This window comes from Lepidochelys olivacea (assembly GCF_965140295.1).
Source record: "Lepidochelys olivacea isolate rLepOli2 genome assembly, chromosome: 27".
Classification (NCBI taxonomy): domain Eukaryota; kingdom Metazoa; phylum Chordata; order Testudines; family Cheloniidae; genus Lepidochelys; species Lepidochelys olivacea.
In genome coordinates, this window is record NC_140437.1 from 16,982,597 (window position 1) to 17,009,283 (window position 26,687).

Below are 26,687 nucleotides of genomic sequence, written 5' to 3' on the forward strand. Positions count from 1 at the left end.
ATCAAATACTGCTTTGATCACAAACTTAAACGGTGCTTGAATGTAATGTTCTTGTTACAAACACTCTTTCTTAAATGAGGATTAAAATTACAAATATACACACACAAATTGTATGCTAAAGCAAGGCATATGTACAAAAAAAGTATATGTTCAGTAACTACAGTTCTAAAGTTATGATTACACCTCTCAAAGAGCACTCATTTTAAAAGCTTGCTTATTCCCTTTTTATTGGTCAAAAACTGTGTATGGGGTTTAGAATAGCAGAGTAATTATATTTATTATTCACTTATCAAAATTACAGATAAGCCTACTGTATAATAAACTGAAAATTTAACATGTACACTAGAAATCTGTTTTGTTTTGTTTTTTCAGATATTTACTAATGACATAACAGTAGCTGGTTTTGAATGGTGAATACATTTTGAAAGTAATAAAGACAAGTATAATTTGAAACAGAATGTTTATTGCATTACCAAACTTCAGAGATTCAGAAATGTATTTTAATTTTGTATAAAAGAATCCTGGTAAAATCAAAAGAAAAAGAAGGCAACATGGACTCATCACTTCAGACAAAAGAACAGAGATCCAAAGTTGTCTCTTCATTGAGATGCTTGTCAAAGAAACAATCTAATGACTGGATCCTCTGCAGTTTCATGCTGTTGCTTACATCTTCTCTTCAACTTCCTTTACATGGGATGAGACAACTTTACCATCCACCACCTCCTCAATAATTGTTTTGATCTTTCTGGTTTTGGTTGGATCTAAACATTAATAAAAAAGAGTTTGTTTATGTAGGATTAAGGTTATTAAAAAAACCCTCCAAATGCAGAATGGAATTTGGAATGCTGCCTAAGGAATGACAGGGATGTCAAAATAAGCTAAATGTCTTTTGAGCCGCTGTGCTTACAATGCTTCCATATGCTTGGGAGACATGGACAACATATTGTCGTCACATTAAGAAACTTGATCAGTTACATGTGCTCTATCTTTGGTCTGTTTGCAGGGTCAAATGGTGTGACAGGATTCCCAGTATCAAATTCCTTAATCATTGTTGGATGTCTGTCATTCAAAGCATACACAGTTCAGCTGCTTTGGACTAGGCATTTCATTCATGTGGCCAACTCGAGAAAAACCAAAGCCATATTTTATAGTCCGCTAAAGCAAGGCACCCGTTCTCATGGTGGCCAGTACAAACAATATAAGGACATACTGAAGTCAAACTTGAAATCATGTTGGCTTGACCCTAGCAACTAGGAAGCAACAGCCCATGCCAGAGCAAGATGGAGTCAGATTTATCATGTCGCCATTCACCGCTTTGAAGCATTAACAGCAGATATGAAAAAGGTGGTCATCACAAAGCAAGGATATGACAGCCTGCAATAGTTAAGAACAATCTTTTCTGTCACACATATAACTGTGTTTGTGAATCTCACATTGGTCTGACCTCGTGTGTGTGTGTGTGTGTTTGCTGAATCTTCGTACATCAACATTGACATCAGACTTCATCAATTAAAGTTATAAAGCAGAATTATATACACAGATACTAGTTATGTCCTTAATCCTTTTAAAATTAAAGATTAAAGTTTCTTGCCATGATGAACTTTACAGTGTAGAGGAACAGAATGGCATTTACTAATTTAGTACAGCAATTGTTTTATAAAATCATTTTAACTGGGTATTTCCTCCCGCACACAAACATTAACGGCAATTTTACATCTACAGTTCACAGTACTTAGGAGTATATACACACAAATCTAATCATCAGTTGAAGTTCAATGCTCAAGGTCAATGGACACTTGCAAAAATAAATGTTATCCCAGGAGACTCTACTCACCATTAGAAGAATCCAGTGATTGTGTTTGTGATTTAGAACCTGTCAAGGATGAACTTTCAAATGAACCTCCTTGTCCCCCAGCAAATTCACTTCTGCAAAGAAATCACAGATATACAATGCCACACAATAGTTGTCAGGATCAGGAGTATAGAGCAGCAAGTTTCTTGTTGATAATTTTTTAATCCTGGATGAGTCAGAAATAAGTTCTCTCTGATTTCTTCTTCTTTTTTAAAATACTGAAATCATCAGCATCATGGTTGAGAACTTTACTTTAAAAAAAATCATTATATTATCCTGCTTCGATCAGTCAGTATGATTGCAACCCTGCCAGGTCAGTTCTTACCAGGCCACCAAACGTATTCATTGAAAAGGACAATTTATTTACCTCAAAAACATATATGACTACATCTACTTCAACATTTTCTTAAGTCATTGGTCTGGTAAATTTGCGGGAACTCCATGAAAAACAAAATTTCTGGCATGAAATAGCCCAAAATAAAATAACAATTTTTGAATGAAATTTTGTGTAAACAGTCTCATTACTTTTACACAGGTTTAATTCTGTCATATCTTAGTTAAACCCTGAAATTCCATGTATCTCTGGAATCTCCATGGCTAACACACACTAACTCTAGTTCAGACATAAAGAGTCACATTTAAGGAATGACTTAAATATAGGATAGAATTGCTGATTCTCCTTAAGTGGTTTCTATATATAAAAAGAGCTATAACTTTAATCATTACAGGATCTTTTAGAACCAACGAATGTACAGTTGAAATCTGTGTGTGTCATAGGCCTTACTTTCTATTGGTTTGAGGACCACCAGTCTGCACCATTTCTACTTCCTTGGAATTCACGTTGAATTCACCATGGGAATGAGTAAAAAGGGAGTTTTCAATTTCAGTTCTGTACTTACCCAAATTCCCCATCTAGCAGGCGACGGTAGGTCTCGATCTCCATTTCCAGCCGGGTCTTGATGTCCAGGAGTTGTTGATACTCTGCATTCTGGCGCTCCATATCAGCCCTGACCTGGAAAAGCTGGGACTCCAGATTCCCAATCTGAAGCTGCATTTGTGAGAGTTGAGCACAGTAACTTGCTTCTGTTTCTGCCAATGTGTCTTCAAGGGATTTTTTCTGCATAAAAAGATATGTTATTGATTAAATGTAGTCTGTGAATGGGGAGAAGAAAACAATGTAATAATTAGGAAGAAAAGTAGGCTAAAATGATGGAGAGAAGTGGTATTCTTTCTCTTTGTGTATAGTGAAACATTTACAAATTTTCCTCTTAGAATGAAATATTAATTTGTAGAATTCCTACTTTGGCTTCTTATTAAATCTGTAATCCTGTTTTTTGCTGTACCCAGTCATAACAATGTATTTGTTTTATAATGCATTACTTGCAATTCAGGTATTCCAGATATTACTGGAGTTTATGAACTAAAAAGAATACAGAGTTCCCTGGGATAATTAAATGTTAATCTTAAACAGCAGTATATCTGAAATCGGAAAAGCTACTCTGAGTAGCAGCTGTCTCTCAGCATACCATGGCAAGTTGAGACTGTAGTTCAATTTCCAAGCCCTGAAGAATGCGTCTTAGATCTGTGATTTCACTTTTTCCTGATTGAAGCTGTTCAGTGTTGGTGGAGATTTCCCTTTTCAGTTCCAGGCTCTGAAATGTCATGGAAAAATAGAATGTAATTCAGCTACTACAAATGTTTTTCCTATATTTAACTGTGTTTGGCTGAATTTGTTATCTCTAAGATGTTTACTTTTTCATTGAACCATGCTTCAGCCTCTTTACGGTTCTGTTCAGCAATGACTTCATACTGTCCTCTCATATCATTCAGAAGCTTGGTCAGATCAATTCCTGGAGCAGCATCCATTTCAACACTGACTTGGCCAGTGGCATTACCTTGGAAACCTTGAAGTTCCTAGAAGGGTAAAAGGAAGTAAAGGTGTTTCAGTATAATAATGAACAAAATTATCAGCTCTAAATTATGTATAAAGAAAAGTGTATGATTCAAGATCCCTTTAAGTCAATATTAAACCTTCCTAGTCAAATCTAATCTACCAGTACCTGTACTGTAAAATTTACCCCATTTTTAATATGAATTTCTTTTCACTGTATCACAGCAACCTCAGCAATTCATATCTACAATCTTGCCATTTCAATTTTTACACCTTTTTGGACATTTCTAAATTACAGAGAAGTCATCTCTTCCCCACACAGTGCCCTAGGCTATTAGTAAAAAAATCACTGAAGGGAAAGATAGGGTACTAGTTTAATTGACTTCACAGATTCCTCTGGTTCATTTCGGTATTCATTTCGGTATTACTTGAGAGAAAACTTATCCTTGGTGGGAAAAATATTTTTTCATACATTATTTTATATTTGATACAGTTTTGCCATGTCTGTTGAAAACATATGTAACCATCCATTGTATCAAAATAATACATCTGACTGATTTTCATGATACTTCGAAAAAGAATATGAAAAGATCTTGCAAACCACTTTCATTTCATTCATCGCTGAATCGACTTACAAAAAACTGAGAAGAGTTGTTAGGATGAAGTGATAGCAAGAGTTAAAAATGTGTTGCATACTAGTGGAAGCAAATATGCCTACAGTTCAGTGTCCTGTACATTTCCAGAATGAACCCAGAAACTCAGGAGCAGCTGAAAAGAAAACATGTTGCTGCCTACCCAAAGGCTAAAGGTAAATAACTGAACTTTGCAAAACCAAAATAAAGAGAATGTAACATGCTGGTGCATTTTAAAGGGCTTTTGTACCTGTTGTTTTTTAAAGCCCAGAAAAGTAATCAAAAGGTGCAATCTGAAGCTTTTTCTATTCTTACATGGCAGATCTAAGCCTATTTAATCCTTTTTCAATAAAGTAGTTAGCTGGATCTTTGCCACACCCATCTTGGCCTATCCGTTGTATTTACATAGAGAGGCCTTACACAAAGCATATATTCTTGGCAAAATTGCTTATTATATTACGTGAAGTGAATCTGAGAAAACCAGTAATACTAGAACCATTAGCGCTCACAGTTTGCCTCTTGGTCTGCCTCTTTCTGTGTCTCTCTCCCCCAATTCCTTGATTGAACTGAAGACAAAAAAACAAAAACAAAAAACCCAACAACAGAAAGAGCTCTTTCTCAGGATAAAAAAATCAGAGAAAAGACTGACATTGCACATCTCATCTCCTTTTTTCTAGTACGTTTTGAGTTTTACTATTAATCAATTTATGAGAAAACTGCAATACTGAAGCAAAAAATCTGTTTACCTCCTCATGGTTCTTCTTGAGGTAAGCCAGCTCCTCATTCAGGCTTTCTATCTGCATCTCTAGATCAGCTCTGGTCAAAGTCAGCTCATCCAGAACTCTACGCAGACCATTGATATCAGCCTCCACACTCTGGTGAAGAGCTGCTTCATTCTCATATCTTTAAAAAAATCATAAACCAGGTTTTTGTACCATAAATGGGATCAGTGTAACCCATACAAATAAAAATACCATAACTGTTTTTTACTAAATGGTTACATCTTTTACTACCACTTCAAAACCAATGTATTATGATTATGATTGTTATTAAATTATACAATAATGTTTCATTTAAATTTTCTAAGAGAAATATCTGAAAATTGCTGAATCGATTTGGAATTTTTAAATAAAATATTTATAATGGGTTTCAAAACACATTTCATGATACTACTCTCTGCTTACTTCAGTCTGAAGTCATCAGCAGCCAGTCTGGCATTATCAATCTGCAAAACGATCCTGGCATTATCAATAGTGGCATTAATTATCTGGAAAGACAAGCAGGATGCCCAGAGAGTGATTCTATAACCTGATAGACTTACTGTTCAGTGTATTTAGTAATATAATAATGCAAGGGACATTCATTAGGCTGTTGTACAAGTATATCTAAAATATTTAGGACCACATTCTCGGCTAATGTAAATAAGCAACACCAATTTATGCCAGTGACTATCTGGCACATGGGCTCTAAAGTAGCTTTTCAGATAGTCTCTTTATTGCAGAAATTGAATTTGGGGTGCAAAAAGTAGGAAGGGTATTAACATGAAAACTTTTTTTCAACTATCAAGAAGAAAAGTAATAATCTGAGTTAGTATTAGTTAATTTTATCTCTGCCTTCTCTTTAATTCAAATGAGGCCAGGTTAGTTCACATCATCAAAAGGGATTTAGCCACACAATTTCAATAAATTTGCTTTATCTGTACTACAACTAAAATGTTCTTAGTATCAGCATAATATGATAGATGATCATTACAAATAATAGTATGATAGAGAAAATTTGCTGTTAGTTTCTCAAAAGAATTATTATAATTTTCACCTTGGAAAATATTAAGTGAATTTAGATTGTAAAAAGATGTAACAGGTGATTTTTTTTACCTTATTCCTAAGGTCTTCAATTACTGGGTAATATTTACTATAATCATGGCCAGCTCCAGGGCCACCAGCACCAGGACCATTTTTCTCATACCACTCACGGATTTTATGCTCCAGGTCAGTATTACTCTCCTCCAGAGAATGTACTTTGTTTAAGTAGGCAGCCAGACGGTCATTCAGGTTCTGCATAGTTTCCTTTTCCGTGCCAGAGAGAAGGCCACCATCACCACCACTGCCAGCACCAAAGCCACCTCCAAGACCAGCGCCTGAGCCACTACCAAAGCCACCTCCTAAACCTCCACCAAAGCTACCTCCAAAGCCACCACCCAAGCCTCCCCCAAAGCTACTACCAAAACCTCCACCAAAGCCAGAACTAGAGCTAAGCAGAGAAGCAACACCAAAGCCTCCACCAGATCCCCCACCAAAGCCTCCTCCACCACTGGAACTAGATATTCTTACAGATCCCCCACTAAGAGCACTCCGGGACGAAAATTGCCGAGATCCTCCCCCTGTACGCACAGAAAGAGCCATGGTGTTCAAGGTGCCCTGATGTAGTGTAACAAGTAGATGAAACAGAGCAGGGTAGCTCAGAGAGCACTTTTAGCCTTTATATACAGAAAGGAATGGGTGTTTCAGTTGTACAGTCCACACCTCCTCAAGCAAAGCACTTCAATGCTTTTCTTTTTTTCCCAGCTTAACATCTCCTGACCAGACTAAATGATATGTGGAAATCCATATTGTCCATTCATGTGAAAATATATCACCCTCCAGATATTTGTTCTACTAATAGGAGATATGGGTGGAGTAGAGCTAAGCTTTCATTATAATGTTTCCTCATGTGCAACTGAGCACAGAAAAGTCATCTTTCCTTTTAATCACTCATACATAATTTTTTTCTCATTCTAATATTAATCTCCTTTATTATTTGTGGCTGTTCTTGTAGGAATACACCTGAGAGAACCAGTAGAAAAATTCCGTTAATCTCATTATATTTCTCTTTCTGTCACTTGTCATGAAAGAGAAAGAAAGAAAAGAACATTATTTTCTATAGATCAGTAAAGATTGAGCAGAAAGCAATACCAGCACTTAGACACCAATAATAAATATGGATGGGGAAGAGAAATATTTGTGACGTATCATACCATAATTTTATATTGGACTCTTTAAAGGTTTTTCCTTGTTTCTCTAAGTTGTCTGAAAATTATTCAAGACTGTACTGTGTTTGTACTTTGTCCCAATGAGAAGGGGATCTACAGCATACATGTTTTCTTGGGTATCTAACAGGATTTGTATTTGAGTCTCCCTTGTACTACCATTCCAAAGTTATGTATTTATGAATAAAGAAATAAATATTTTGTTAGGTCCAAGAGTCACTTTTTAGGAGCACTAATTGTATTATTCACCTACATTAGTACTATCTTTCCTAATGAATTCATAAATAGACTGCGCATAGACTGGTATGTCCTTTTTGTTTTGTTTTTCTTTAAACCGTGTTTCCTTCACAATAAACAGACATCTTATGTAGTAAATCTCTGTAGTGATGAGAGGGAGAGGGGTTGAGTTGGTATACCTGAGCCTTTTTAATATGCAATAACTCCTCACTTAATGCTGTCTCAGTTAACGTTGTTACATTGCTAATTATTAGGGAACAAGCCCGTTTAAAGTTGCATGATGCTCCCTCATAAGGCCATTTGGCAGCTGCCTGCTTTGTCCATTGCTTGCAGGATTCTCTGGAAGAGCAGCTCCTCCTTGTGGGGATTAGAACTGTGGGGGGGGGCAAACCCCACCCCATCAGCTCCCCTAAATTCCCTGTAAGGTATGTGGCTGGACGGCTGCCCATCAGCAGTTCAGCTGTCCCTCCCCCAACTGCTGTGCTGCCCCTGCCCTGCCCTCTCTGCCTTGGAGCTGCTCCCAGGAGCTTCCTGCTCGCTGGGGGAGGTGGGGAGAGGGGTGCCACAAAGTGGAGGAGGGGGACAGGGCTGGGAACAGAAAGGAGGGAGCTTGCTGGAAGCTGTTGCTTCCTGTCTGAATTGGCTGATCTGCTTGAAAGGGCAACATACGAGAAGTGGTGTTAAGTGTACTTAAAGGAGTAATGCATGTCTCTCTTTCTCACTGATGCGCACACCCCACAGCACTTTGGAAAGTCAGCACCTGTGCAGTCGTGCATGTGCTGTCAGGAGGAGGGAGTGATGCGCTCCAGCTGGATAGCATGGGCTCATCATCGTGTTCAGTTTTTGCAGGGAAGTGTTTGCAGCTACTGCCCTGCATCTGTTGTGTTTCCTCACTCCTGCCTCAGTCCATGCTGCCTTGTAGAGTGTGAGGCTACATTAGCAACAGCATATTAACCCTTGAGGGGTCAGCCGAATGCTAGTTCCATCATTTAGCAGCGGGGCATTCTCTGGGAAATATTCCACCCTCCTACTCCACCACCTCAGCCAAGCTTTACAATCATTCATTGCTGTGTACAATATTAAGCTGTTTGTTTTAAATTGTTTAAAACTTATACTGTATATGTATATAATGTCTTTTGTCTGGCAAAAAAAAATTCCCTGGAACCTAACTCCCCCCCTCCCCCATTAATTCTTATGGGGAAATTGGATTCGCTTAACATGGTTTTGCGTAGTCGCATTTTTCAGGAACATAACTACAACGTTAAGTGAGGAGTTACTGTATCTGTAATTGGAAATATAATACATTACTACATCAATTTTATGTTTTAAAAGGAATATAGTTCTTGAAAATTTCTGTCATGCATGTGTTTTTAAATCTGGAATAAAAAATTGCAGCCTTCTCCAACCAGCATTTCAAATTAGGAAAAAAGGATATATAAAAAAAATCATACAGAAAGTTCAATAAGAGGTATTACAGATGACATACACAAAGACTTTCTATTGTCAAACTGAAATCACCTTTGTTTCTTTTATATAATTTGTTAATATCCCAAAGTCGGGGCTCTAATCTCTGGGGTAGCTGATGGTCGTCTTCTGTTGTGACTAGAGCTTGGTGAAAATTTTAGGCAGAAACTTTTTGACAGAAAATGCAGATTCAGTGACACCAAAACATTTTGTGAATTAATGTTAATTTTGCCTAATTGTTCCCATTAAAAATTTTCAAAAAATCAAAACAATTCACTGAAAATTTCAGCAAATTTACTTTTTTGTTTGACCTGAAAATAATTATTATTTAATATTGTTTATTTTATTAAATATATATTTTTAATTGCCGCTGAACTAAAATCCATTATTTTCCCAGCTCTACTTATGACAGTGGACTTAAAAGGGGAGGGGACACCCTAGGAACTGCTGTTTGGGGGGTCTTGGGGACTTTCAAACTTCATTAGTAATGACATTATCAGCCCATTTGTCATGGGGGCAGTTATTAGGTAGCACTGTCTCTTTCTTAGCCACTCCTGTTCCATGTGAGATTGCCTGCAGAAATCACAAAGCCTAGTGGGTTATCTGAAAAATACCTCTTTTCCTGCTACGCAGCTCATAAGGTTCACAGAGAACCTTAAGTAAAATTGTATCATAATGTAAATGCACAAAGTGGTAGCTTGCACATTCATTTTTAATGCTGTCAGTTTTTGATGTCTGGGTGTTTAACCATGCAATCCTAATGTGCTTCTAATGTAGCTTTGTGTGTGAAGTACTAGCACTAGAGCATTTTAGAAGGTGATTTACAATCCCCTATCGAGAAAAGAGAAAAGGAGAGGACTTGTGGCACCTTAGAGGCTAACCCATTTATTTGAGCATGAGCTTTCATGACCTACAGCTAGTAGTGTACATAAGTAGTGTACATAAGCTACAGCTCACGAAAGCTCATGCTCAAATAAATTGGTTAGTCTCTAAGGTGTCACAAGTCCTCCTTTTCTTTTTGCGAATACAGACTAACACGGCTGCTACTCTGAATCCCCTATCAGTGCATATTTTTTCTCTTTCTGCCATTTTCAAAAACTATATCACCTTTGGTATGAATTGTACCAATGTTCATGAGACTCAGAAAATGCCAATTTTCTATATAGGTTCTCATAATTGCACTCATTATCATGCTATTTATTCCTTATTAAACTTTGGAACATGAAATAGGTTGGAGTACCCTCCAGTCAGTGTGTTTTGTAGATGTGGGAGGGCAGGAAGCACAGTCTGGAAACACCTTATGCTACACCTACAGAACTATATTGTGATATGCAACTAGCAGGATACTTTACACAAACACTAATTTGAATAATTGGAGGTACATACAATGTGGGACAGACAAAGTGATTGCATCTGTAATAATCCTCAAGGAAAAAGGGAGAGGGCAGACAATATTCTACATTTATTGGCCATAAAATCTCATTTTTAGGTGTAGATGTGTGCAAATCTTTAAAAATAGTTATTGGGACTGAAAGCTCTTAGTACAATATTTTTTTCTGACTTGTATCTAAAGATCATATATATGTTCTTGTTGCAGGTTTAAACATGGGAACACTTGAAGTCAACACACTTTCCTTTTAAAGTTATTTCAATAAACAGAAAACTTACTTTTCTTTGTAATGATTTAATTATATAGTTAGATATGTCATCTCAAGTTTATCACTTTTTAATTTATCCACACCCTAGAGCATGGGTATACATTTGACAGAAATTTGATATGAGCTGTATTGGTCCCAGAGAACAAAGGAAAAGGTAGGTTCCATTAAAAGCATTTTTTGTTTAGAATAGAATCAGTCTGATGGTGTCTCATTCATGGTTGTGAAAGATAAAAAGTATTTTCTTTGACAGCTGTGTGTATGCCGTTCATAATAGAATGAGCAGGTGACTTTTCGAAAGGAAGATTTTTGTGTTTGTTTTGTCAAGAGGACAATATGTACTTACTAAACTGGTACTCTGTGGAAAGATAGTATGCATTTACTGCTGGAAAAAGGTATTAGTAAAACATTTCTTAATAACTTTTACCCCAGTGCTTCAGGTACTCACCTAGGATGTTAGTGACCCCCAGTTCAAGTCCCCTCTCGACATGATGGTAAAAGGGATTTGAACAGTAATCTGCTATCTCTCAGGAGAGTGCTGTAACCATTGGTATATAGGATATTCCGATGGGGGAAATCCTTCAATCTCTCCTATGGAAGCTGTGGCACTGTGGATAATACAAATAATTAAAAAGCCATTCAAGCAGGGGGACTGGCTTGTGGGTCTCTCACATCCTGGGTGAGTATTCTAATCACCAGGCTATAGAGTCATTCTCATGCTTATGCTCTCTCATGGATGTAGTTGGGCCAATGACCTGGCCAACTCAAATAGGAAAGAAATGTATATTAGTAGTAGTGTACTTTGCCACTAGATACTCAGAGACAGTTGCCTATTCTAATATAGAGGCTGAAACAGTGGGTAGGGCTCTGTTCACTGTGTTCAGATGATTAGATTTTCCAGAGGAGAGCTCAGATTGTGAGTCAAATTTCATGTCACAGTTATGTGGTGAATTATGGCAGATGTGTGGTGTAAAACGTGTGGGGAGACAAACGATTTAGTTGAAAGGGTCAATAGGACTCTAAAATTTATGCTGAGAATGTATGCAACCAAGAGGTCAAATGACAGGTATGTAATGTTACCCTATAAGTTATTCGCTCGTTTTTATTTGCAAAGATAAAAATGAGAGCCAACATAATCCAGAAACTAGCTGGTACAACCTGGGGTGCATCATTGTTGCAAACATCTGCAGTAGCACTTGTATATTCAGTAGCTGAATACTGTGCACTGGTATGGAGCAGATGCAGCCACATGCCACTTGTGGATACCCAGCTGAATACAGTGATGCGTTGCATCACGGTAACCCTTAAGTCGACTCCAACCCCATGGATACCTGTTCTGTCTAACATCGCTCCTCTGCCGATAAGCCAAACTGCTGCGACATTCCACAAAGCTAAGCAAATCCAGGAAAACAGATGTCTTCCTATCCACCAAGACCTTGACAGCGCCCCCACACTGCAATGTCTTAAACCCGGAAGCCTTTCTGTGCACATTCATTTAGCCTCATGCAATCAGGCTACGATCAGGAGGAGGCTTGGAAAGCAGATTGGGCTAAACAAGGCTTAAAAAATAAGCACCTTGTGCCAGATCCCATGCAGAAGGTTCTTGGGTTTGACCTTCCACCGTCATCTTGGTCAACTTTGAACCGAATCCAAACCAACCATGGTAGATGTGGACATCTAATGCACAAATGGAAAATCAAGGACTCCCCGGTCTGGTTCCTCACAACAGGCCATTGAACATATCAGTACCTACTGCCCAATTGATAAATATGAAGGAGGCATTACTGCAATAAACTCTGCTACTCCTGTCGTAGCCATTTGGCTTGATCAACTTCAGGTGAAATTATAATTGCTGCTCTACACTAGCCATGCAGAAGAAGAAGATAAATTATTCACTTACAAGGATGTACCTCACAGAGTACACCCCATGCGATGGGCCATTGGACCTCATGAGGAACTCCTGGGACGATGGCACTGAGGCAGAAGGGGAACCACTGGCTGAATATGTACAGAAATTTAGGAAAGATTTATAAACTATGATGGAAATTGTTTAGCAAAACCTCAGTAAAAGCCATCTGCATGGAAACTGTGGCATGACCGCAATGCCTGTGAGCAATCGTTTGATGCAGGGGGACTTGGTGATGGCGTACTCTTGTAAAAAGGCACAAAATGCAGAATTCATGTGTAACCCTTCTGCCAGGTTGAGTCGGCAACAGCAAGGGCTTGGTTCAATGTTTAGGGGTTTCTCTTAACAACAGAAAACAGAACTGGCCTGAGCCCCCCCATAGTAATCTGGGAAAACGAAACACTACCCGTGAGTGCCTCTAAGAGGCAATGCTTCCCCTCTCTCAAGCACCGAGTGTGTGTAAAACAAAATCAAACTTTCATTAAAAGGGAAAAGAGGACAGAACATTAATTTGGAAAAACACTACAACCATAATCAAAAGCACATGACCATAGGCAAACACCCACCCCCCACAGTAGGTTGGGCAGTGTCCTTTGCCTCAGTTTTTCATCTTGCAGCATGAAAGTCCAACAAACGAGTGTCCCTTAACACACCACTCCCCTTTCCCGCCATGGCACCACACTCACAGTTGGTAGTCCTTGGTTAGTGAAGACCCAGAGTTCAGAGGTCTGTTCGTGGGCAGGGGGAGGGGCCTTGGAGAATGCCTCTGCTGCTGCTGTCCCTCTGCTGCCACTGGCTGCCATCCCGCTGCCTCTTTCTGCTGTGACATCATATTCTGAGGTTCTACCACTAACCCAGCTCTCAGTGATTTCAGCAGATAGTGGGGAATCTCAATGCCAGTGCAGTTTCTGGGTTGCCTTTCTCTGTCCCTACACGAAGTCTAAGGCTTAGACTTGCTCAGCAATCAGGGCAACTCTAGGAATCACCAGCTGGAAACAAGGGCTCTTAATTGAGTCTAATCAGCTCTGTCATTAAATGCTACAGAAGGATAGGCCAAATGGTATCTAGGACTTTCTAGGCAGCAGCCACACCACCACTAGGAACAACTGTTCCCACTCAGTCTCATCTTCACTGGGATTTGGCATCTCTACCCCCTACTTAGCAAGCAAGGTTCAGTTTAGGGTGACCCCCTCAATCAGGGCATGTTAAGCATAGTTCTGCTGCCCTTTACTTGTACAATAAGGATAACATTTCATTACTCCTGCATTCAAATACTAGAGTGATTTGTGACCCTGCGCCTGCTGCCTGACTCTGACTTCCTGGTATCCTGACTTTGCCCCTCATCTTGCCCCTGATCTGCCCCATGACCTGTCTCAGACTCTGATAACCTGAGTCTGCCTGCTTCCTGACACATGGCTTCGTCTGCCCTCTGGCTTGTCTTGGACTCTGATCTCCTGTCAACTTGACTCTCGGTCTGTCCTTGGGCCTATCGCAGATTCTGGTCCACAGGTATCCAGAGCTGGCCTGCCTCCTGGCCCCCAACTGCTGCTTTGACCACTAGGTCAGACCGCCTATGTCCTGGTCAATGACACTAAGCACTCTAGACCTGCTTAAAATTTGCATAAGTTTATATGGATGACATTGCAATATTTAGCAATTCTTTGTCAGATTATAAAAATATCTTGGGAATTGTGCTGACAAAATTCAGAGATGTACGTCCCACTTTGAAAGTGTCAAAATGCAAAATAGGAGCAATCAAAGACCCTTATTTAGGACACTGGGAAGGAGGTGGCTAAGTTTCCCCAGATCCTTTGAAAGCAGAATCCATAGTTAACTGGCCTATAGCCAAGACTAAAAAACAAGACCAATCTTTCATAGGCTTGGCTAACTACTACTGCTGATTTGAAAATGGTTTCAGTGACATTGTGTCTGCTTATCACAGAGTTGTGCAAAAAGACAAGACTCAACAAAGTAATATAGATGGCAGCCTGTCAGAAAGATTTCAGTGAGATAAAGAAAATCCTGTCCTGACCAGTCCAGATTTTGACAGAATGTTTGAACTGTCTATACATCTATTTGTTTACATATACATTTGAGTATTGTTGAGTATATTTGAGGGATAAACATAAGTAGCATAAATTTGATGCAGGGAAGGTTAATTAGAGGTGAAAAGAGATGTTCTTTTAAACTTGGCTTAACATATTTTGACTAGAGTATGGTGAATTGTTGGAAGTACAAGAACCACATTAATCTTCACACTCAACAAAAGCAGGCACTGATGTGCTGTGTAGTGTAACACCAGATACACAGATACCATACGTTACATGTAAAGTTTATTACCAGAAGTACAGAGGAAACAATTTTGATAGTTTAAGAAAGATTCAATAACATTAAACTACATGGCGCATGCATCATGCTCAGGCTTTTGTACTTGTATGATCACTACAGTTTTATTAAGCTTTTTCATAAATATATAGCTACATAGTAATTGCATATTGCTGAAAATTGGTTGTTAATTACTCTGAGAAGATCCATAGTAATTGCTATAATCATATGTACCATGGTTAAGATAAACTGAAATAATAATGGATTTATAACAGCACGGCATTCACTGTGTCTATACACAATATTCTCGCACTGAATGGCCCTCATTTTGTAATCAACTTGCCAGTCATCATGTAAGTAAAGAGCTTTTAAAGGATATTTGTGCCTTGTAACTTAGTGATGCAAAGCAATTTTTGGTTAATGGACAAAAAATGAGGATATAGCATGTTGTTTCTCAGTAGATAACATGGCAGTTTTCTTTCAGCTTGATCCAAGTACCATTGAAGTAAATAGCCTCCCACCGTACTTATGTGGCTGTGTCTACACTGCAGAATTTTATTGCCAAAAAGCAGCTTTTGGTGACGAAACAGTGGAGGTGTACGCACTGCAGTGCCACTTTTTTCAGCAAAACTCTTCAGTTTCGACAACAAAATGAAACCACTTCAACGAGAGGCATAAAGCTTTTTGTGGCAAACTTAAAGCGACAAAGCGTCAGTGCAGCTGCTGCCATTTGTTATATTGCCTTACTGGCCTCTCCCAGTATCCCACAATGCCCGCTGTGACCACTCTGCTCACCGTTTTGAACTCAGCTGCCCTGCAGGCATGCACCCTCTCCCCTTTCAAAGCTCTGGGAAGTTCTGACAGCACCACGAATACAGATTTCAGAGTAACAGCTGTGTAAAACAGCTGTATTTGCAAAAAGAAAAGGAGTACTTGTGGCACCTTAGAGACTAACATACTTAGAGATGCATACTGCATCCGATGAAGTGAGCTGTAGCTCACGAAAGCTCATGCTCAAATAAATTGGTTAGTCTCTAAGGTGCCACAAGTACTCCTTTTCTTTTCACGAATACAGAGGCAGGCAGGCAGAGGCATGTGTGTGTATGTCTGTGTGAGAGAGAGACTGCTGTGCTGTGCAGCGCCAGGGTGGGGGGCTGATGTCAGGGATGTCCCCCTCCCCCTGCCTCAGGACTGGTTCCTTCTGGTGGCTGTCTGAATTTAGAAGTTGGGGGAGTTTTGTTCACTCTCCCCAATGCACACACTCCCGCAACACACATTGTCTCTGTCTCCCCCCCCCAACACGCTCCCTGTCACACATACTCCCCCCTCCCCTCACACACTTTAGTTGAAAAGCAGCTGGCAGTCTAGTAGGATGTCCACGGGCCCACGGAACGATGGGATTGAGAAACCTGCAACATATGACGCTGTATCTGCCCCATGAGGCATTGCAAACCCTTCCCAAAGCACCCTATGGCCAGTTGCACAGTGCACTGCTCTCTGTGTCGATGCAAGAGCTGCTAATGTGGATTCACTCTGCAGACACAAGGAGCATACTGTGGAAATGCAACAGCAGTTTAATCAAAGCACTTTAATTAAAGCAGCATAAAACTTTTGGCGACAAAACAGTCCAATCCAACTCCCATTGAAGTTTAATCAAGTAATTTTTGCCATTAACTCTAAGAAGTTCAGAGGCATCTCCCTGCTGATGCTGCTTATATTGTCTCTTCAATCTCTTTGGTCTGGGAGGAGACAACTTTGCCATCAATCAGCTCCTCAACAACTGTCTTGATCTTCCTAATTTTATTTATTTCTGGAAATAAAATTGCACAGAGTGTTAATTAAAACATTTATATTAATATATTTTAATGTTTACTTCAGTAACTAGCTCTATACTTTTAGTTTTCCAGCCTGTTGAGCAAACATATTTGGAAGAAAAGGAGTACTTGTGGCACCTTAGAGACTAACCAGTTTATTTGAACATAAGCTTTCCTGAAACCTGTCATATTTGGAAGCACTGCCTTAATCCCACATTGGCATAATCGAGTGGAACATCAGAAAATTTGAAACACACATGAAAAAGAAAAGTTAAATTACTGATCATGTATAATTTTGCTCTTCAGTTTAACAGTGGGTTTAAGAATGAAAGTGCCATTTATTGTAAAATAGATATTGAGCTTCTTCTTAAGTGTAAATGATATGCTTATTTCAGTCTGAAGTCAAAATTCTGGGTTTTCAGCTGTCATATTAGTAGAGTGCCTGCTGGTCATAGCTGGGGCAAATGGAAGTGTTCACTTTCACTTGTTTGGAAAAAATCCCTCATTATGGAAAAGAATAAACAAAATAGTACTGTCCAATTCATGTGTGGGCTGAGGCCAGTTCTAGGGTGGAGGTGGGGGAATACCTATGTAAAAGGGAAGCATCAAGGACAATGCATGTCATCTCTTGAAGAATATACAGCTGAACACAAGGAGGCGCCAGTCCCGTAAGTGTGAATATGCAAAGGTGACACTAGTAGCTGTTTTGTGATAGTAAGTAAACTTACTTTCTTGGTGTACAGAATATGGTTTCTCCAATTACTGAACATCCTGTACATCACCCTGAACTTTTTACAGAACATTGTTTTGAGTGAATCTTTTATTCCTCCTGAGCATATTTTGGTGGTTAGGTTTTGTACAAACTGAATAGTTCTAAGGTGCTTTTAACGGAAACATTACATTGAGAGTTATATAGTCAGGCAATTGAATTGGCAATTTTGCCATAAGATTTCACTGATTTAATATTTGCATATGAAAGACTTATAGTACCTCAATTTGTTTTATATCAGCTTAATTAATTTTAATGCAGCCAAATTAGTAGCAACCAAATATAAAAATATGAAAACAAAAATTTAAGTGACATACCTCTCTCAGACTCTTCAATAGTAGATATTTCTGACTGTAAAGGTCTGTTAAATATATGAATAAAACATACTTTGTAAATAAAGGTGCTTATTAAATTTAAGAAATGTTGAGATCACTGATCTTTGTACATTTAATTTGTTCACTTAAACCCCAATACAGCAAGGTACTTAAACATGTGCTAAACATTGTAGAACTGAGTGAGATTAATCCAAGGAATTTAACAAGAAAAACAAACAGTTATCTCTGGGGGGAATGGAACAAAGCCTAAGTAAATGAACTTTGTGTCAGGTACTGTGAGGAGGCTTGGTGGATACTGAACCAACCAACTTCTTTAGCAGCCTCTAGAATGTCCTCTCTGCAGCTGAATGTGGTGACTAACTGACTGACTGTCAGCAGGAAAAGGAGAGCGGAGCTCCTTGAAAAGTCGCTACCACATTTGGGTTATATGGAATGGGAAAGGAGGACAGACTTACCTGAGAGTAGCCAACGAGTCAACAGGAAGTAACAAGACCAGTTGGGGGCACTGACCCACCATGTGCACCAGGGGGAAGGGGAGCGTATTTTTAACCTGTACATTCCGGAACACACACTCTCTCTGTCTTTCAATCACTGATCAGCAATAGTTTCTGCAAGGAGGTGTGACAATGCAGTAATGCCTGTAGCCTGCTTTACTAAAGAGTGCCACATTGTTTTCAGACCCACTGGCCAAGTCCCAGATTGTCCACATCTTCTCTCCCCATGCTGCTTTGCAGAGATATCCATGGTGCAAAGGATAATGAAGAGCGCCCTTGTGCTACCAATCAGGTTGCCCCAGAAGCTGAACAGTTCAGTGCCATAGTTTAGAAAAGACGTTACCATATACAACAAGGGTACTTGTAATTGGTCATTTCACTGTTACTTTTTGTGGGGGAAGCATTTGTACTCATTTTTTAAAATACAAATATTTTTCTATTTTAGAGCATAATTACCTTCTCACTTTGCTTGTTTGTCTTTGACTTTCATTCTCTTTAGTTTCAGCCAGACTGGACACCACCAGTAGAGTAACCAGTGTTGGCAGGAACAAATTTTAATATGCAGAAGTATCCTTTATCCATTCATTTTATTGAATGCAAGTGTAATTCAACATCTGTCCTCTTTTTACCCCTAGGCAGCCTTTATAAAGAGTATTTAGAATAATTGCTGACTGGGGGGGGGGGGGGGATAGCTCAGTGGTTTGAGCATTGGCATGCTAAACCCGGGGTTGTGAGTTCAATCCTTGAGGGGGCCATTTCGGGATCTGGGGCAAAAACTGGGGATTGGTCCTGCTTTGAGCAGGGGGTTGGATTAGATGACCTCCTGAGGTCCCTTCCAACCCTGATATTCTATGATAGAAAACTGAACTAAACAGCAGACTTCACTGATACTCAGTTCCTTACCTACTATCCTCTCCCTCCAGTAGGCGTCGGTAAGTGGCAATCTCCATTTCCAACCGTGTCTTTATGTTCAGCAGAGAACTGTACTCAGAACTCTGGCTCTCCATGTCAGCTCGAAGCTGCATCAGCTGTGCCTCTACATTGCCAATTGCAGCCTGTATTTGGGCAAGTCGTGAACCATAAAGTGCTTCAGTCTCAGCCAGTGTGTCTTCTAAAGCCTTTTTCTACAGAAGGTGAAATAGAGGACTTACTTATTTGTATTTTTAAATTATGTTTACATTGAAAAACCTTGTAGTTCCTTGTTTATCCAAACAACTATCTGTTAAAGATATTCCCTATGTTAAATTTTAGATATGCTTTACCGTAATAAGCTGGGACTGCAGCTCTATCTCCAGACCCTGGAAAGTGCGTCTCAGATCTGTGATCTCAGTTTTTTTGGTTTGCAGTTGTTCAATGTTAATAGCGACTTCCTGGTTCACTTCTTCTGTCTGAAATACAAAGAATGGAAAAGAAGGTGTAAAGGCAGTGAAGTTCAATTTTAAATCTTGACTGAACTCCTTGTGAGGTGCTGCTGCTATATGATCAGTGAGACTTTACCTGTTTATCAAAGTGGTCTTTGGCTTCTTGACGATTCTTTTCTGCCATGCTATCATATTGCTGTCTCATGTTTTCCATAATCTTGGCAAGATCAGTGCTCGGAGCAGCATCCACCTCTACATTAACTGTGCCCCCTAGCTGTTTACGCAGTTCACCAACTTCCTACAAACAATAATGATTATAGATAATTCTATATTTATGAACATCAGTTAACCTTTTAAATAGGAAGAGAAACGTGCAGTCATCTTAAGACAGAAACAAATTCAAAATGCATAGAAATAGGGCTATAAAAAGTAATTCCTAGGCCTGCGTTAGCACCTTTCTTCAGAGACTCTCAGTCACTTTACAAATATTAATTAAAACCTTACAACCCACCCCCTCTGATGTACTGTTTTCCCCATTTTATGGCAGAGAAAACTAAGATACTGAGGTGAAATGTTTCAGAGTAGCAGCTGTGTTAGTCTGTATTCGCAAAAAGAAAAGGAGTACTTGTGGCACCGTAGAGACTAACCAATTTATTTAAGCATAAGCTTTTGTGAGCTACAGCTCTCTTCATCAGCTGCATGCAGTGGAAAATACAGTGAGGAAGATTTATATACATAGAGAACATGAAACAATGGGTGTTACCATACACACTGTAACAAGAGTGATCACTTAAGGTGAGCTATTACCAGCAGGAGAGGGCGGGTGGGTGGGGGGGGACTTTTGTAGTGATAATCAAGGTGGGCCATTTCCAGCAGTTGCCAAGAACGTCTGAGGAACAGTGCGGGGTGGCGTGGGGGGAATAAACATGGGGAAATAGTTTTACTTTGTGTAATGACACATCCACTCCCAGTCTCTATTCAAGCCTAAATTAATTGTATCCAGTTTGCAAATTAATTCCAATTCAGCATTGTTGGAGTCTGTTTTGAAGTTTTTTTGTTGAAGAATTGCAACTTTTAGGTCTGTAATCGAGTGACCAAAGAGACTGAAGTGTTCTGATTTCCCCAAGGTCATAGTGAGCAGTGTCAGAACTGTGACTAGAGTGCAGGAGTCTTGGCTCCCAGTTATCTGGTTTTGCATTTAGTGGTGGCCCATAGAACCAAAGGATATTCTTTAAACTAAAGGAAGACCATCACACCTTAATTTTCAGAGCCTCTAAAATGTCATATTTTTCTACACAGTTAGAAAGAAAGTAGGTATGAAAAAGTTAATACTATGACTTATGATTGCTAAGAGGAATCATTTTGTGTTATGGATTGTAACAAAGGAAGCCTAACGTATGACACAATTCAGGCTTTCTGTTAGTAACTAATAGAGTAGCAGGTTAATTCCAGATTTCAGTTATGTGACCCTACTTCTTGAAAAGAACGGAAGAAACCAAGATTGGTTAACATTCTTAGTTTTATCTTTTCACTTTATGTCTCAAATTATAAAGTTTATGTTTTTTCAGATTAACCATGGAATTTTCAGTATTCTTAACAAGATTTGCATGTGTCAAATGTTTTCTGTGTGTCATTGAGAAAATATGTGAATTCTGAATGAGTTTCTCTGCTGCTCTCACCTCTTCATGGTTTTTCTTGAGGAAAGTCAGCTCTTCATTCAGACCTTCAATCTGTAGCTCTAAGTCTGCCTTTGACAAGGTCAAGTCATCAAGGACTCTGAGTAGTCCAGCAAGATCATTTTCCACATTCTGTTTGATTGCTAGCTCATTCTCATACCTGGAAAATAAATGTTCATTCCAGCATCATTAATATATAATTACTAATGTGCAATTAATATGTAATTAATTACTGATATGCTTTACCGTGATAAGCTAGGACTGTAGTTCTGTCTCAGAGAATCACGAACTATTACTATCTCACTCTGCAAATTGCCTTTTTACTGACTCTTTAGGGACAAACAGTTTAATTCTCAATTTTAACTCCAATAACTTTATTACCAAGACAAGATATACACGTGTATATGTAGGGTTTCTCTGTGGGAATAGGGCAGGTGGGATTTATGTAATGTATCCATTTTGTATTACTATTCAATTTCAGTGATCTGAAGGCATTCAGTTCTCTCCTAAAAAACACACATTTGCCAGAAGACCCCGCTGACTTTTAAAGAGATCACTTGACTGACATTTGGGGAGGACATCACATTAATTCATCATAGAAACTTACTTCATTCTAAAGTCATCAGAAGCCAGCTTGGCATTGTCGATCTGCAGAACGAGCCGGGCATTTTCCAGATGTGCAGCACCAATCTGGAAAAGAAGATGATAGATGGTAAAGTAATCTAGAGTTAGCAAACCAAACCAATATTTAAATGTTATAAAAATAACTTTGGATGACATTTTGAAATATGGAATCTGTGCCAGCAATCAGATTGTTCTGTTTTCAGAAAATCTTGATATATAGGCAGATACATTCCTCTCTAATTTATAGTGTTAAGGGAAGGCAAATCTAAGGTTACCTGTACTCTTCAGAGACTACACTATATGCTGTCAGCATAGTCCCTTAGGGACAAAGCAAATGAAGATTAAATAAAACATTGAAGCACAGATTAAGTTATGGAAAAAGAGATGTCTTATACATTGAACTTCTAGTTGTTTGTGATTTGTGACCCCATCTTAACTTAAAGATTGATTTGTGTTATTACAAACTATAACCCTGTCTCTACAAAGAATGGTAAGTGATATTGTTGACATTTTGCCATTGTTTCAAGCTTCTCATTTCCAGAACTGGAGGAAGAAGGAAAGAAAACTACAGACTTTGAAAAACTAGGGAAGAGATATGAGACATAAAATAGAAGGAAAAATGTCAATAATGTTAGTGCATGTACCCACACATACATTATGTTTCAGTTTGTGTGTGTGTGCACGCGCATGCATGCATATTTCCCTGCTTCTGGTGGATTTCATTCCCATCTCTAGATACCACTACAGTGTTCCTGCCATGGTTTATTATTATGCTAGATCTTAGCTATGTCTGAAGACCAATTAATTTTTTTTGCCTTTGGAATGCACCAGATTGCACCACAGAGAGGGTGTTTTTTGTAAAAATTCCTGGAGCAGAATATGCTTGGACTGTCACAAAGAATTTAGGGTAATTTGTAAAATATATCTTGTAGGCTGGCCAAAAGGTATGGTCCAGACCACTTGATGCTGTAAACAAGAAAAAATCTCAAGACCATAGAAAAATTAAAACACAAACTATGGGCAACGTTGAAGAGAGGCCTATCAAAATCTCAAGGCTCACATCTCCAGCAGGAAAAAAAAAATGAAATGGGCTGGGGAGACCATTTTTATTAAAATTAAGAAGAGTGTTTAACAGGGGAGACCACTTTTTGAAGAAGCTTTTGAAAAAACCTTCAGGAACATCAAAAACCATGATGTAAATGTTACATTAAGTATGGTGTCATATGTGTGAATTGATTCTTTCCACAGTTTCCTCCCTCATCATGTCATAATCTTAGGAGCCACGCATTCTGTCAGTCGTGATATTTTGACAAGGGAGATTTTTTTGCAGGTATAAAGATAGACGCTCATGAATAATGCCTATAGGTCAGACATTGGAAAGACACTGGTTTCCTGTAAATGAAAGCTGCACCTAGTTTGCTCAGCATAGTAGTCAGAAAGTGACTTCCCTCTAGATCTACAATGAACTGGATTTTAAAATAAAGTTTAAAACCTTAATCCACATTGCTGAATATCTTGCTGTTAGAGACCTTCTCTTTGGAATGTAATATTTGTGACACTGGCAACATGGGGTCCGATATGTAAAATGATGAGACATTTTCCTTCACTGCTACTTGAACAGTTGAAAAAAGATTAAGTATTAATGTTTTTGTGTAAATAGTCAACAGAATGTTTAAATAAATAATAAAAAATGACAACTGAAATTACTTGGGGAAATCAGTTAATTATGAAACTGCAAAGAGAACTTTGGATTTTTAGATTTCCTCAATAAACAGCACCTCCCACATAACAATCTGTTTATTTACTGTTGTCCAGGTGTAAGAGATTAAACACACACACACACACACACACACAAGAAGAAAAACAAAGTCTAAAAGTCTGATGTGAAGCCCACAAATACATAGCAATCCACAGAGATAACCAAAATGCTGTCTTTAAAAAAATACTCACTATTATACATAGATAAATAAAATTAATGGATGCTGGGAGACCTTTTTAATAAACAATTTAAGATGAGCTAAGAAAGGAATTTTACCATTTACTCTAAATTTCCTGTCTTTTGTAGGTATAAATCTGATCCTTAACGTCGCTTTATCTTGGGTTTTTTTTATTCCGTGATATTAAGAAATATGTTACTTGTCATTGAGTGTTTGGTGATCCATTCATACGTTGATTATGACAAACTGTAACAGCACTTTCAAAGCCTTTAAAGCCTTCTATGAACTTAGAACGTCTGAAATAATTTACATTAATATGAAGGTAAGTGTCTAAACTTAGAGTGTGTGACCTTCTACAACATTGAGGAAAGAATTAAAGTTTTATATTCTCACACTCCAGTTGTGAGTGTGGTTAATTGGATAGTGCAATGTAATGAGAGGCAGGAAACATTAGTTCTGTCCTCACCCCTGCTCTTGATTTGGTGTATTATCTTGGGCAAGTGACTTCACTTCTTTGTGCCTCAGTTTCCTCAGCTGTAAAATAGGGATAATTATATCTTCTCTAGAAAGCCCCACTTTGAAATCTACAGTTGAAAAACCCTATATTATGTAATTATAGAAGAATTAATTCAGCCTTTATGATAGATTTTGAACTGTTAGGTTACACATATCCATAGACATTTTTATAGCAATATAAAATGAGATGTGATAAACTGACTTTGCACAATTTAACCTGCATCTTGCCAAAGTTAAATGGTTAGTGTACATACAGTGAGGCCACAGTGAATTGAAAAAAAAATATTCACAGCTAGCTGACTCTCTTCATTCTCTAATAATTGGAGTACAGAAGCATATAAAGTTACAAAATAATGGATACTTTTATGATTTCTTACCTTGTTTTGGAGGTCTTCAATGGTTTTAAAATATTGACTGTGGTCATGCGTTGTAGTTGAGGATCTATTCCCATAGTACTCCCTGATCTGCTTTTCAAGCTGGGAGTTGGCTTTTTCTAGAAAATGCACTTTCTCCAGATAGGAAGCCAAACGGTCATTCAGATTTTGCATGGTCAGTTTCTCATTTCCACCAAGCAGGATGTCACTACTGCTGGTGTTGAGTTGAAATCCACTGCCAAAGCCACTACCAAAGCCTCCTCCATAGTTAGTGCTGGTGGAAATGCGGGTGCCATAGCCACCAGCTCCCCCATAGACACTCGGTGCCTGATACTTTCGGATAGCTGTTTTCCTGTAGGTTGAACCACTTAGACTGGGTGCAATAGGCTGGAAAGTGGAGCTTGTACCAGTAAGGTAGCTTCGGCTGGAGAGTGACATTGGTGGTGTTTTTGTTTTTAAAAAATAGCTAAAGCACCACAAGATTGAGAGCAGCTAGAGTGGAGAGCACTGTATGCTTCTTGATCTTTTATACTTTATCTGAAAAAGAGGCATGACAGTTGTAAACTCCACCTCTGCTGACACATAGTTTAATTGGGGTCAACACCACCAACTCTTAGCATCTTGCTCAGAGTAATGTAACAGAACTTTAATTTGTTCATGTGTGCGCCAGGAAAAGTCCCCAGGTAGTGGGGGCATCTTTGTGATTTTTTTAGAGAAAAGGTAAAACACTATTGAAAAATGTATTGCATTTTACCTGAGGCCACAGTCTCGATATCCCTTTTGAAAAAAACAAAGGAAATATTTTACTCCCTATTTGTAGATTATGGTATAAAAAAAGCAGAGGTGTGTGTAGGTAACGAGGGGCATAAAACTTGGTTAGAGTCAATAATATATTTCTACTGACAAGACAATAGTCACTGCCCGAGAAACGATTTAGAATAATAGTAGTATGTTTGTATAATCTAATTAGGCAGATGATTAGAAAGATTACTTTTGTATTTACCATGGTCATTTATTTTATAGTAAATGGAAAACAGCATTAACATTTAAAACAGACATTAAGCATTTGTGATTTAGCAAAGGTAAGGTATGTTACATATAAATATAATATGGGTTTTAAACAAGAAATCCTTACTATAATTTAAAATGAACAGACTTTCAATACACTTGAAAATAAAAAGAATATTACTTTGTCATATGATGTAAGTAAATGCAACTTAAACAACAGGACAAGAGCATTTGAAATCTCATTGCTCACCTTCATTTCCATAGCAGCAACTGCATCAATGGAGCTATACCAGGGATTAAGTTTAGCCAAATTAATTTATCGTAGACATACTTACCTGCCCAGTGTAGCTGGTCTCAAACACTTTTTGCACTCTCGTGTGGCTGAAGTTAAAGTGAAACGAATAAGCTTTCATTATATATTCTTTTCTTGTTTTATATGCTCAACAGGTAAAAGTATATGTATTAATTTGAGCTGTATTTTGGCAACTACAATAGGTTGCACTCTGTGTATTAATGATTAACATTAACTGATTATGTTGGCATGTTAGTAAAAAACCATTCTACTTTTCCAGTACACTTGTTTCCTTTATTAAAAAAAAATATTTTGCTTAAAAAACACAACATTTCTTTCCCCCAACCCACCCATACACACGTACACACACACTGTGTCCACTTGGCTATTTTCTAAAGAAATTTGAAGATTTTAGACTGTTCCCTGTCATCTGACAGAATGGTTTAGTTTCCAAATGTTGGTGATACTACAGTTCTCCTCTACACAGAATTGTTATATCT

General features: G+C 38.4%; 1 protein-coding gene across 1 annotated transcript; it reads right to left on the minus strand.

Annotated features, from left to right (window-relative positions):
* Positions 1-639: 639 nt before the first annotated feature.
* On the minus strand, positions 640-25,325 carry LOC311513577 (uncharacterized protein; the record flags this gene model as incomplete). The annotated part of the gene is made up of 14 exons (XM_084615498.1): positions 640-761; positions 1,835-1,926; positions 2,752-2,969; positions 3,379-3,504; positions 3,605-3,766; positions 5,122-5,278; positions 5,560-5,642; positions 6,250-6,832; positions 19,303-19,523; positions 19,662-19,787; positions 19,897-20,058; positions 21,440-21,596; positions 22,044-22,126; positions 24,891-25,325. The coding sequence occupies 14 exons, from the start codon at positions 25,323-25,325 to the stop codon at positions 664-666; spliced, it is 2,703 nt and encodes a 900-aa protein (XP_084471624.1). The 3' UTR covers positions 640-663.
* Between the last annotated feature and the right edge of the window lie 1,362 nt (positions 25,326-26,687).